An 11266-nucleotide genomic window follows, 5' to 3' on the forward strand; every position below is an offset into this window, starting at 1 on the left:
GCGAGGCTTCAGCATAGTCAGGCTAACCTGAGAGAATAACAGGCCAGTGTGGGTCTGCACCAGGCACATGTCTCCCCTCCCCAGCCCCACAGGTGGGTCTGCAGAGCTCTGAGCTGGGGCATTCTGGGCACATTTCACTAAATGTCCTTTTACTTTTTCAGGCTGTTCTTTGTTAGAACTGCTTCCTCAAAGCTAGCTAATACTTAAGGCACGTCTAGACCATTTTGCCAAGGTCAGTAACTTAGAAAAGGGTTTTGCCAAAAATAAATAGCCAGATAGCCAGAACGCAGGGCTTTGCCAGGTGAGGAGTTTCTACTCCTTAAGGAACACTGACACTGAAACAAACCATCCTTTCAAAATACTTTGCATTCCTATCTTGCACTCCTGAAAGCTTAGGGCACCTCACAGGCACCGTCAGCTTGTTTTCTTAGAATTCTTGAGGTAGGTAAGCTCCATTTCTCTTAATGAGGGTTGAGAATAGTGGCCCGAATCCTCCCAGAATAGCAGTGAGTTGAGCTTCACTGCCCACCTGAGGTAATTTCTCCTGTGACTCGTTTAAGCTTGGCTGGAGGAGGACAAACCACCCCTTCCCTTCCCAGCTGCTGTCTACGGATATACACTCTGACACTCGGCACCTGGCTGGGACTGGGGGCAGGCACTGAGAATGCCACTTGTGTTCTTGGCCTGCCTTTCTCAAGCCCTCCTCGCCCTTCCCCACCCCTCTCAAAGGCTTATGAGTCCCTGGGTGGTACAAATGGTTAAGTGCTGGACTACTGGCCAAAAGGTTGGCAGTTCCAACCCACCCAGAGGTGCCTGGGAAGAAAGCCTTGGTGATCTGCTTCCAAAAGGTCACAGCCTTGAAAACCCTATGGACTGCGGTTCTATTCTGCACATGTGGGGCTGCCGTGGGTTGGAATCAACTGGATGGCAACTTACGACAATAACATGAAAAGCTTATATAATGAAGGAACAAGGGGGCTGGGGGCGGGGCAGCCTGGCACCAGGCACGCTTTGTTCCTGGCTGGAGGGACAGGTCCATTAGGTGTGTGGGTAGGATGAGACAGTGGGGTATTACCCTGTTAGAGGTCAAACACTAGCAATTTCACATAAAAATCCAAATTTCTGGCCTTGTTAGAAAAACCAGTATTTCCAGCAACTGGACTAAGGTACCCGCAGGCAACACTGGCTGGGGTTGAGTGTGGGCTGCTCCCTTTGTGGAGGGGAGTGGAGGGGTGCTCTATTCACTGCAGTCCCCATTTGGCCAGCTCTACTCATTTGTGCCCCTGACCTGATGCTCCTGAGTGCTTGAGTTTGTACCCCTGCCCCACCAATGAAAGATGCTAAAGTGTCTTTACTGGTGTTGATCCCTGGTGGTCTAACAACTCTTATAAGACCTGTATCTCCTGGTGTTATTTTGTAAGCAAGTTTTGGGCTTACTGAACCTCTGAGTGGCTGCTCTACACTAAGACACTAGGTAGAGTTTACATACATTCAAAGTTAAGTGAAAACAACAGAAGCGAACAACAAGCACTTGCAGGTGCTCTGAAAATACCGGAAGCTGTGTGACAGCTTATTGAGAATGTTGTTTTTTCAAAGGTGCAGCAGACAAAGCCACAGTATGTGTTACTGACATGGGGATGAGGCGGGAGCCACAGGAATGTCCCTCATGGAGAGTCACTTCTCTAGGGGCAGGAGGATACCTGGCAGTTACCAACAGGAGGAAAAACTCTTTGTAGCGAGTACAACCTATCTTGTAAGCTACCCTACATGCCGGTGCGCTGACCCCTCCTGTGGGTGTGATGTGTCTGTGACATGCCTATGAACTTCCACCCCCTCCCTGGCCAGCCCTTCCCCAGCCTCCCCTGGCTTCTCCCATCCAATTCCTGCTTATCACAATTTCATCCCCCTTCCTTCCATTTCCCCTTCGCAGGAGCATATCCAGGGGAGCAGCTCATCAAAAAAGAGGGGAGGAAGGGCATGAGGAAACCCAGTTATTTCAAGTGGCAGCACTGAAATGCTCTTTGCACAAAAATTCAAACAAACAAAGAAAACCCAGAAATATGTGCTCTATAGCAGTTTGTTTGGAAGAGGAGGGACTGGTGGCATTGGGAGAGATTGCCTCAAAGTCAAATTTAGGGAGTGGCTACTCTATAAAGACTGGAATTGCATGGCTCTAGGCTCTTGATGATTGAAATTTGAAAATTTCAAAACAAACTAAGGCAAAGTAAAAAAGGTGGGGTGAAGAGGGAGAAGGAGGCCAGGGCGTGTCTAGAAAGGTAGCATCCAGGGGCAAAATTCTCTGGTAGAGTTAAGATGTGGCAGTAGAGAGGGAAGTTATTTCGGACAGTATCTCCCCAGGCCATGCCTGTACTCAGTGCTCACTTCTGTCTGGGGAATACAGGCTATTTCAGGTTTTTGTGCACTTGACTTGGGTTTCTCAACTGCTCAGGCTTGCCCTTCTGATAACTACTCTCCACCCCTTATTAAGAAATCATCCTCTGTGAGACCTTTCTTGAAACCGCTGCCCTCAGAGGCTGAGCTGTTACCTTTTGGGAAGGCTGAGCACTAATGGCTTGTTTGTGAAGCTGGCCTCACTAAGCCAAGGAATCTTGTCAAATTTTGGAACAGAAACCTGAAGAGAAATGCAAAGAGGTTATTTTGTAGAATTTGTCACACTTGGCCCCTGCCATTATTACAATGATCAAACTAATCTGAGAGCAGCCATGCTTTACAGTCAATACTTTACAAAACATTTTCATGTTTTATATTTGACCTTTATAACCATCCCATGAAGTAGCCAAGAGCAAACACTGTTGTCTTCATTTAACAGATGAGGAAATCAAAACTTCCCCTGAGTCACAGAGCTAGTACGTGGCCTCAGGTCTGCTGACTTTTGTGTCCAGTATATCTTGTGTTCTACTGTATCTTTTTGCTTCTTAGTGCTTTCATCTGTTTATTCATCCTCTAATATTCCATGAGCACGGAGGACTATTAGCAACCTCCCGTGTCAAGCCTCTGGCTATGTTTTCAGCCACAGGGTCCTCCACTCTCACTCATTCCGGGAGCCAAAGAGGAAAGCACCAAGGTTTGAAACTAGAGAGAACTGGGTGTTAATCTCGGCCCATCCACTCTCCACCTGCGTGGTCTTGGACAAATGACAGTATCTCTGAGCCTCAGTTTTGCCCTCTACGAAAGGAGCACGATTTCATTACTTTGAAGGTCAAAGTGGAAGAAAGCAAGCCCCACGAGTACAGGGATTTTTTGTCTGTTCCACTGACTGCTTTATCAGGAGCACTTGGGAACAGTGCTTGACGCTTGTCCGTACTCGGTGAATACCTGCCCAAAGAACGCACGGATGCGTGGAATTCCCAAGCTGAGGACCGGGCTTAATAACAGGAGCTCAGTAAAAGAATTATTATTATTTTATATTATTATTATTAATTATTATTATTATTCTCTCTCGTCTCCCAGCCAGCGTCCACCCCTATCCTCGCCCGGCCCCCCACACCCCACTACCTCTTTCTGTCGGGATTAGCTTTCCCAGGTGCCCAGCGTTCGGCTTGGGACCAGGCGCAGGGCGAGCAACCAGCAGGGGGCAGCAGCGTCCTCGCGGCGCTCCCTGGGCGGAGAAGGACGCTCTGGCCGCGGAGGAGGTGGCGGACCCGGAAGTGTTCCTTCGCCGTCGCGACCCCGGCGCCCCGGATGGGGAAGGAGGCGGGCGGCCGCCCTCTCCCGGCCGCGCACCCCTGGGAGCCCGCGGGCAGGTGGGTTCCTAGTGGACGTCAGTGTTTCCGGGTCCCCTTCTCCTCTGCCATCCCCCGTAGGCCCAAGGCTGGATGAGAGGCGGCGGCAGGCAGGGGAGGCCCGGGAGGGCGGGAAGGGCGCCCCCAGGGCCACCCTGCCTCCGCCGCGACCCTGAAGGCGGGCGTTGCCCACATCGGCGCCGCACAGCGGGTGGCTGCGGGCTGGGGTCCCTGCTCCAGTGCGGGGGCGCCCAGGGTGTCTGGCTTGTGAAGCAAAGCCTATCGTGGTCTCCATGGAAGAAATAAAGGTTGGGCAGTAAGAATTTTCTTCGCGGGTTTGCTGGATTGGCCCTGGTGTTTCTGACTTTTTCCCGTTGTGGAAAAGGAGTGATTTTTTTTTCCGTCCTCACAGGAGTTTCGCGGTTTTAAGTCGGACCGTAGCTCTTCAAAGGATGTTCAGCTCGGTTAATGGTTGAAGAATCTTTAGTTCCTTTGAGCCCTTGGTTTTGGGTAAATAAACCGCAGAGCTCATACCTTTCCGTATTGTGCGGTTTACTGTTGACTTTAGAGCGGCCCCTCTGAAGCCCATCCACGGACTCTGGTATGGGAACCAGCAGTGAGGAGCTGGCTTAGAGGGAGACAGGAGGTGAGGCCCAGGCTTTGGGATCAGACTAGGGTTTGAACACTGGCTCCCCAGTTTACCACTGTGTTACCTTGGGCTGAAGTTACCTAAGCAATTGGAACCTCAGTCGTTTTCCTAGTTAAAGTGGAACTAATACAACTTGGAAAGATTATGAAGATTAAATGAAAGATGGTACGTAAGCCACCTAGCACATAGTAAAAAATACAGGTACTCAATAAATGCTAGCTAACAGTAGTAAGTATTATTGTTCAAGGAATTATAATTTTAAAATGTGAAATGCAGTTTAAATGTCCATAATTATGAAATGGCTACTACTGCTCAGACTTTTAGTGGGTTGAGTTGGTTTGATTTTTAACTCAGTCCTATCCTTGACCTTTCACAGCTTTTGTAGGTTCATAGTCTCTCTTTTTCTAGGAAGTTGCTGTATTGTCCTGCCTCAGAGAACAAGCTCAAGCCTAGCCTGGGTTGCTGCCTTTGAAAGCAAGGGAAGGTCTGTAAAATATCAACTACAGCACAGCATGGAATTTCCAGAGAACTCTTATTTCAAAACTTCATAAAGAACCAGAACTACATGGACTTCTGCGAGGGAGACTGACCTGGCCTGAGCTTGAGGGAAAGGATAATGTGTGACCAGCCAGTAACTAACACCAAGGAGGCCAGGTGGCAGAAGGTCTTGTATGAGCGACAGCCGTTTCCCGATAACTACGTGGATCCACGGTTCTTGGAAGATTTCCGGAAAAACATCTATGCCCGGAAATACCAATATTGGGCTGTGGTGTTTGAGTCCAGTGTGGTGATACAGCAGCTGTGCAGTGTGTGTGTTTTTGTGGTTATCTGGTGGTATATGGACGAAGGTCTTCTGGCCCCTCACTGGCTTTTTGGGACTGGCCTGGCTTCTTCATTGATTGGCTATGTTTTGTTTGATCTCATTGATGGAGGTGAAGGGCGGAAGAAAAGTGGGCGGACTCGGTGGGCAGACCTGAAGAGTGCACTAGTTTTCATTACTTTTACATATGGTTTTTCACCAGTGCTGAAGACCCTGACAGAGTCTGTCAGCACTGACACCATCTATGCCATGTCAGTCTTCATGCTGTTAGGCCACCTCATCTTCTTCGACTATGGTGCCAATGCAGCCATCGTATCCAGCACACTGTCCTTGAACATGGCCATCTTTGCCTCTGTCTGCCTGGCCTCACGCCTGCCCCGGTCCCTGCATGCCTTCATCATGGTGACATTTGCCATCCAGATTTTTGCCCTGTGGCCCATGTTGCAGAAGAAACTGAAGGCATGTACCCCTCGCAGCTACGTGGGGGTCACACTGCTTTTCGCGTTTGCATCCTTGGGAGGCCTGTTATCCATCAGTGGTGTGGGAGCCATACTCTTTGCCCTTCTGCTTGTTTCCATCTCGTGTCTCTGCCCTTTCTACCTCATTCGCCTGCAGCTCTTTAAAGAAAACATTCATGGGCCTTGGGATGAAGCTGAAATCAAAGAAGACTTGTCTAGGTTCCTCAGCTAAGTTAGGAATCTCCAGACTCCATTACTAAGGCAAGCTTGTAAACTAGCCTCCTAGCTAACCAAGATTTGAAGACGGAATTCCGTTCTGGGAGTAGCATGCTGATGTGGGTGGGAGAGCAGAGATTAAAAGAAAAAGTTAACCAAAGGCTGAGGTGGTGAAGGTCCTTATCCTTTCTATTATTCTGTGGATGACAAAGCTTTGTGGGCCGTCTCGAATTATTGCCTCTTATTTATTATTTGCTGTAACCAGTGAAGTGATGTGGCTTCTATTTATTAAAAAAACAACAACACATCAGTCGATTTGTCTCATGATTTTTCTGTAAGTAGGGGATAGACAAAGGGACATGCAGAATGAGAGAATAAAATTCTATGTATATAGACTTACTGTTTATATATAGAGTCACCGTGTATATAGAGCCACCGTATATATAGTTACTGTTGATATAGAGTCACTGTCCAGTTTAGTTGCCCAGGATCACAAAGTTGGTCGGTTAAACTCAGAGTTTCTGTTTAGTTCTGTATATATCCATAAATATATTTTAGCAAACATTTATGGGCAACTTTATCTGTCATTGGGCTAAGGTGCTTTTGTGGGGACACAAAGATGAACAATGTAGAGGCACTGCACTTAGTTGCTTACAGTCTAATGGAGACAGTGAAGCAAGTACACAACTATAAGAGTACTATGGGATGCTATGGGAGCTCAGAGAGACTGGGGATAAGTTCAGCTGGAATGATTAGGAAATAATGAAGGGGTTGGCATTTTAGGTTAGTCTTGGAGGATTTAAATGGGTAAAAGATGGTTGTTTAGAGCAAGATGGCAAAGGCCTTCAAGGGCCAGGTCAGTAACGTGAGCAAGTGAAGCTGGTCTACTTTGACTAATGGCAACTGTGGAAAACTGGAGAAAGCAAACCCTGTCCAGTGAGGCCAACTACTCTGCTCAGTCTGATTGTTTCTATTCAGAACTTGGGCCTAGATTCAGATCTTTGGAATTCAAAGGAAATTTCACTAGCAGCACACCTGATTTTTAGTATGAAATCTGACTTGTAAATTTTGTCTCAAGTTTAAATAAAAGGAACTCCTAGGCAGGCCACAAAACATTTGCAAGTAAAATGTGACTGTTACTACTGTGCCATGTGTGTTCTTGGCACAGAAGGGAGAGTATGTTTAATGGGAGTCTAAGGTTATGAAGACTTGCAGGGTGGGTGTTGGAGGGTGGGAGGTTTGAGTAACAATTTGGGGCCTGTGGATACTCAAGAATTTGGGCTCTAAATTGCAGGTAAATGGGGGGGCGGAGAACCCAGCTTGTTTAAGGAGGGAGTAAGTTACCAGATACTGGACTAGTTACTTAACTGCACTATGTCTCAGTATTTTCATCTGTGAAAGTGGGAATAATATCTATCTCTAGGATTGTGATGATTAAATGAGACCATATATACAGACTGCTTTAGAAGAATGAGAATGGCTGATAAGTCCCACTATTTAATGTTTTATTACTGTTCGTACATTGATAGGAAGACTTGAGAGCAGAGACAAGGTGTAAAAGGTAACAGGTGCCTTTCAGAACAGATGGTCTTCAGGGGGTAATTCATTTGGGGTAAGTTGCTCTACTGCCCCCTTCTTCCTAGATATTCAGAAATCTCATCAGGGCATGGTATTCCTAAGAAGTAATGTTCTTATTTCTCTAAACTTAGATTTATTAAACCTTGAACAGGATTTTGAACTAGTGCCTTCAGCCCTGTCATCTCACATCGTTTTTTTCTGATTAGAATTGGGACAGATGGCTATTATGTTTCATGATCAAAAATGGGTGGTTTTCTTGACTAAAGTCAATTGGACTAGTTTTATGGACCCAAGGACACTGGCCAATGGTAGAGAAGGGTCTCAGAGACAGACCTGTGGAGCCTGGAGCATCCATTTACTGACCTGCATTGTGTTTGGCCTTCTTAACACCTCTAGAGTGGCCAGATTTGGCTCACGTTTATTATATAGTCTACATCAAGAACAGGGCCAGGCATTGCTGGTTGAAGGCGGTAAAGAATTGTATCAAATTGTGTCATTTGTTTTTTATGTTTTAATACATTTGCCATGTTTGAATGAGTTTCCAATCACCAATTTTAGGGAACTTATATGGCAACCTATCCATGGATATGAACAGGGTTCCCGAAATTTGAACCACTTTGAAGAATGGCTCCTTCGTGGGATGAATTATGTGCCTGTGTCATTTACAGCTCTTTCTTATCACACTGTATAGGGTTTAGAGTCACCCAAGGTCTGATTCACTTTGGTGGTTGTAGAAGTTCAGTATGGAGGTGGCACAGGATGGGAAGTTGTGGATTGGATGTGGGGTGAAGGGTGGGGCAGGAGACTCTGTGGATAGAAGAATGGTGGTTGTGGGAGAAGGATATTACAACTAGAATGAACATTGCATTCTGGCAATGATGAGAAGCCTAGGGTAGATGGGCTATAGTGAGAGGGGATGAGGCCTGAGAATACTGAATACTTTGAATTATTGAATCCTGTAGTCAATAGGAAATTAAGGAGATTTTAAAATGGAAAGATTATGTATTAGTATATGCATACATATATGTAGAGAGCAGAATTTTGAACTGGTTCTAAGCAGTTCAGTCACGGTGACAGAAACAAGGGCAGCAAACATGTTGCATAGCAACCAAATCTTGCACATGGGCTTTTGAGTAGGAAACAGCGGTGCCTGGCTCTGAGATAGTGGCTGACTGTGCTGCTTTGAATGTGTGGTGCTCTCCACAGTCTTGCCAATAATCCACCCTCTGTATCAGGAAACTTTTCAGGAGCCAATAATCCAGCCTCCTGCATGAGGAAACTTTGAGGAGCCTGGTGTGGAAGATTAGATTATTGGCAGGACTGTGGAGAACAACACACATTCCAAGCAGCGCAGTTGGCTGCCATCTTTGAGTGGCTGCCTGTTCCCTGCTCGGGTCAAAAGCCCATGCACAAGAGATTTTGGTTGCTATGCGATGTGTAAACTGCCCTTGTTTCTGTTGGCCATGACTGAACCACTTCAAACTGGTTCAAAGCCCTGCCTTGTTCCCATCAGCCGTGACTGAACAGATTAGAAGTGGTTTGAAGCCCTGGTAGAGAGAGTCCCTGGGTAGTGCAAATGGTTAAGCACTTGGCTACTAACAAAAAGGTTAGTGGTTTGAATCCACCCAGAGGAGCCTTGGAAGAAAGGCCTGGTGATCTATTCTGACAGGTCTGTTCTGAAAGCCACTGAAAATCCTATGGAGCAGTTCTCCTCTGGGACATGTGGGTTGCCATGGGTCAGAGTTGACGGCATCTATCAACAAATATATATTTTGTCCCACCAAACATACCTTTCTTTCTTCCTATCTGTTAGTTCTGGCAGCAGTTTTTGGGGTGAAATTAGAGGTTGAGCATGGAGAGCAAAGAAATTATGGGGCCAGTGGTCTGGACTGAGGGGGGTGGCAGTGGGCACGAAGACGAGTGGCCTGATTAGAGAGATTTTCAGAGGATTTGGCAACTTCATGTTGGGAGGGAGGAAGAACATCAGAGGATGATGATGGGGCTTCCAGCCTGAGTGATTTTGTGTTTCCATTGACTGCCATGAACAAACAGAATTGGGAGTGGGTTTTAGAGGTGATGCCCATCGTGAGGTCAGAATGGGATGTGTTAACTGCGAAGTGCCTGAGGTGATGCATCCAGGCTGAAGTGTCCCATACACAGTATCCAGTGGACAAGGGCTCAAACTTCTGGGCATAATTTAGAAGGGTATTGAAATCTAAAGAGAACCCAGTGCTTCTTACTGGGAATTCTTTATATTGAGTGTTTGCCCCACAACCAGGCTATAGTGGAATTGGAAATGCATCACAGAAGGATAACCAGGATAATCAAAATGATAGGAATAGAGGGAAAGGGGCTGCCCCATGAATGTGGGTTAGAGACTAGACCACCACACTCTGGGAGGAAGGCTGGAAGGATATATAAACTGCCTATAAAATTGCCAAGGGTGAAAAGGAATGTTGATTTATCCACCAAGTTGTGACTTATTGGGAGGAGCGAAAACGAATGTTGATTTGTCCACCAAAATATGACTTGTTAGGAGGAGAAGACACCCTTTGAAATTTGGGCAAGACAAATGAAAATATAAATTTATACACTTTTTGCATTTAACTCCAAGAAGTCGGCAAATGCCTGGAATACAAATGGATTCCAAAACAGTTTGGGAAAAACTGCAAATGAAGAAGAGCTAAACCACTTGTAAGAAAATATTAAGAACTCCCCACCCTTAAGCGTTGCCAATGGCGTGGGATTCAGGCCGAGGTAGCGACTGGCATGACCTAGTGTGAGAGTTGCTGGGAAAGGTACTTATCACTTAGTTTCAGTCATCCAGCCAGTCTCTGAAATTGAAACCACACTTAAAGGGTGCCAACAAAATACCAGTGGTTTCCACTTACTGGGAATGTTATGGTGAATGTGAGCCAAGGGAAGGGAAGGGTTAAATCCGGATCTGTTGCATCTTGTTTGCATTAGATCTCCTCCCCTCAGCTCTGCTTCTTGTCACTCTGTATAAGATGGGAGGCTGGTGGCAGCGGGCAAGTGAGAGCCAGGAGGGAGGAATGGGGAGGCAGCTTTGCCCATCCCTCCAAAATGGTGCTAGGGATTGTAGTTGGGATGGGAGGGGTAGAGGAAAGGTTGCAGCTGTGCTTATCTTGTGCCATGATGTGGCTGATAAACGATGGGCATGTAGCTAGAAGCTGCACAGGGATGTGAGTGCAGCAGTAATCAGACACCCGCACACGCACGCACGCACACACAGCAGTGATCCTGTGTGGTGACCACAGTGATGTCAGTGTTATTCCTGTAAGCTGTGTCACTATTGTAAACTTTTGAGAAAGCCTTTGGGCAGCCAGCTTAAACTATGGATTTAAGAATTCATACCGAGCATATGAGAGGGTGCGTATGGAGCCATCTTCAAAGCCAAAGGCTCAAGGACAAAGAAAACAAAAATAAGCCAGCAGAGGGCATCAGCCACACAGTTATACAATATTTCAAATCCCTTGAATTTGGGGAAATAGGGCTGGGACATAGTGGCATCTTGTGGAAGTTATTCATATTCATTTTTATAATGAAATTCAGTAAGCGTCTTGAAGGTCTTGCTGAATTGTGGTTTTGGAAATAACTATACTGTCTGAGGTTCCTATAAGTTCAGGAAGAAAATGGCACACTGGGATTTAATGAAAAATAGTAGCTACTTTAGACACTTTATAGGAAACCCTCCTGGCATAGTGGTTAAGTGCTATGGCTGCTAACCAAAGGGCAGCAGTTCGAATCTGCCAGGCGCTCCTTCGAAACTCTACGGGGCAGT

At 46.4% G+C, this 11266-nt stretch overlaps 2 protein-coding genes across 3 annotated transcripts in view; one reads left to right on the forward strand and one right to left on the reverse strand.

Annotated features, from left to right (window-relative positions):
* The window catches only part of C3H1orf105 (chromosome 3 C1orf105 homolog), a 27437-nt gene extending 23914 nt beyond the window's left edge, over positions 1 to 3523 (reverse strand). Inside the window, exons 1-2 of the mRNA XM_049881205.1 lie at positions 3517 to 3523; positions 2547 to 2632 (exon numbers count right to left, since the gene is read on the reverse strand). The gene's annotated coding sequence lies outside the window, so the exon portion shown is untranslated. The remainder of the gene's footprint in view (positions 1 to 2546; positions 2633 to 3516) is intronic.
* PIGC (phosphatidylinositol glycan anchor biosynthesis class C) lies at positions 3477 to 6196 on the forward strand. 2 transcript variants are annotated; one of them, XM_049881203.1, is made up of 2 exons: positions 3477 to 3764; positions 4801 to 6196. In XM_049881203.1, exon 2 carries the CDS (start codon positions 5009 to 5011, stop codon positions 5900 to 5902), a length of 894 nt encoding a protein of 297 aa, XP_049737160.1. In that variant the 5' UTR covers positions 3477 to 3764; positions 4801 to 5008; the 3' UTR covers positions 5903 to 6196. The 2 variants fall into 2 exon arrangements, with proteins under 2 accessions (XP_049737160.1, XP_049737161.1); XM_049881204.1 differs by lacking the exon at positions 3477 to 3764 and adding an exon at positions 3802 to 4051.
* Positions 6197 to 11266: the final 5070 nt, after the last annotated feature.

The sequence above is a fragment of the Elephas maximus genome, chromosome 3 (genome assembly GCF_024166365.1).
Source record: "Elephas maximus indicus isolate mEleMax1 chromosome 3, mEleMax1 primary haplotype, whole genome shotgun sequence".
In the NCBI taxonomy this organism is placed as follows: Eukaryota; Metazoa; Chordata; class Mammalia; order Proboscidea; family Elephantidae; genus Elephas; species Elephas maximus.

Coding starts and splice junctions, on each gene's coding strand:
- PIGC (XM_049881203.1), top strand. CDS start 5,009: ATGTGTGACCAGCCAGTAACTAACACCAAGGAGGCCAGGTGGCAGAAG.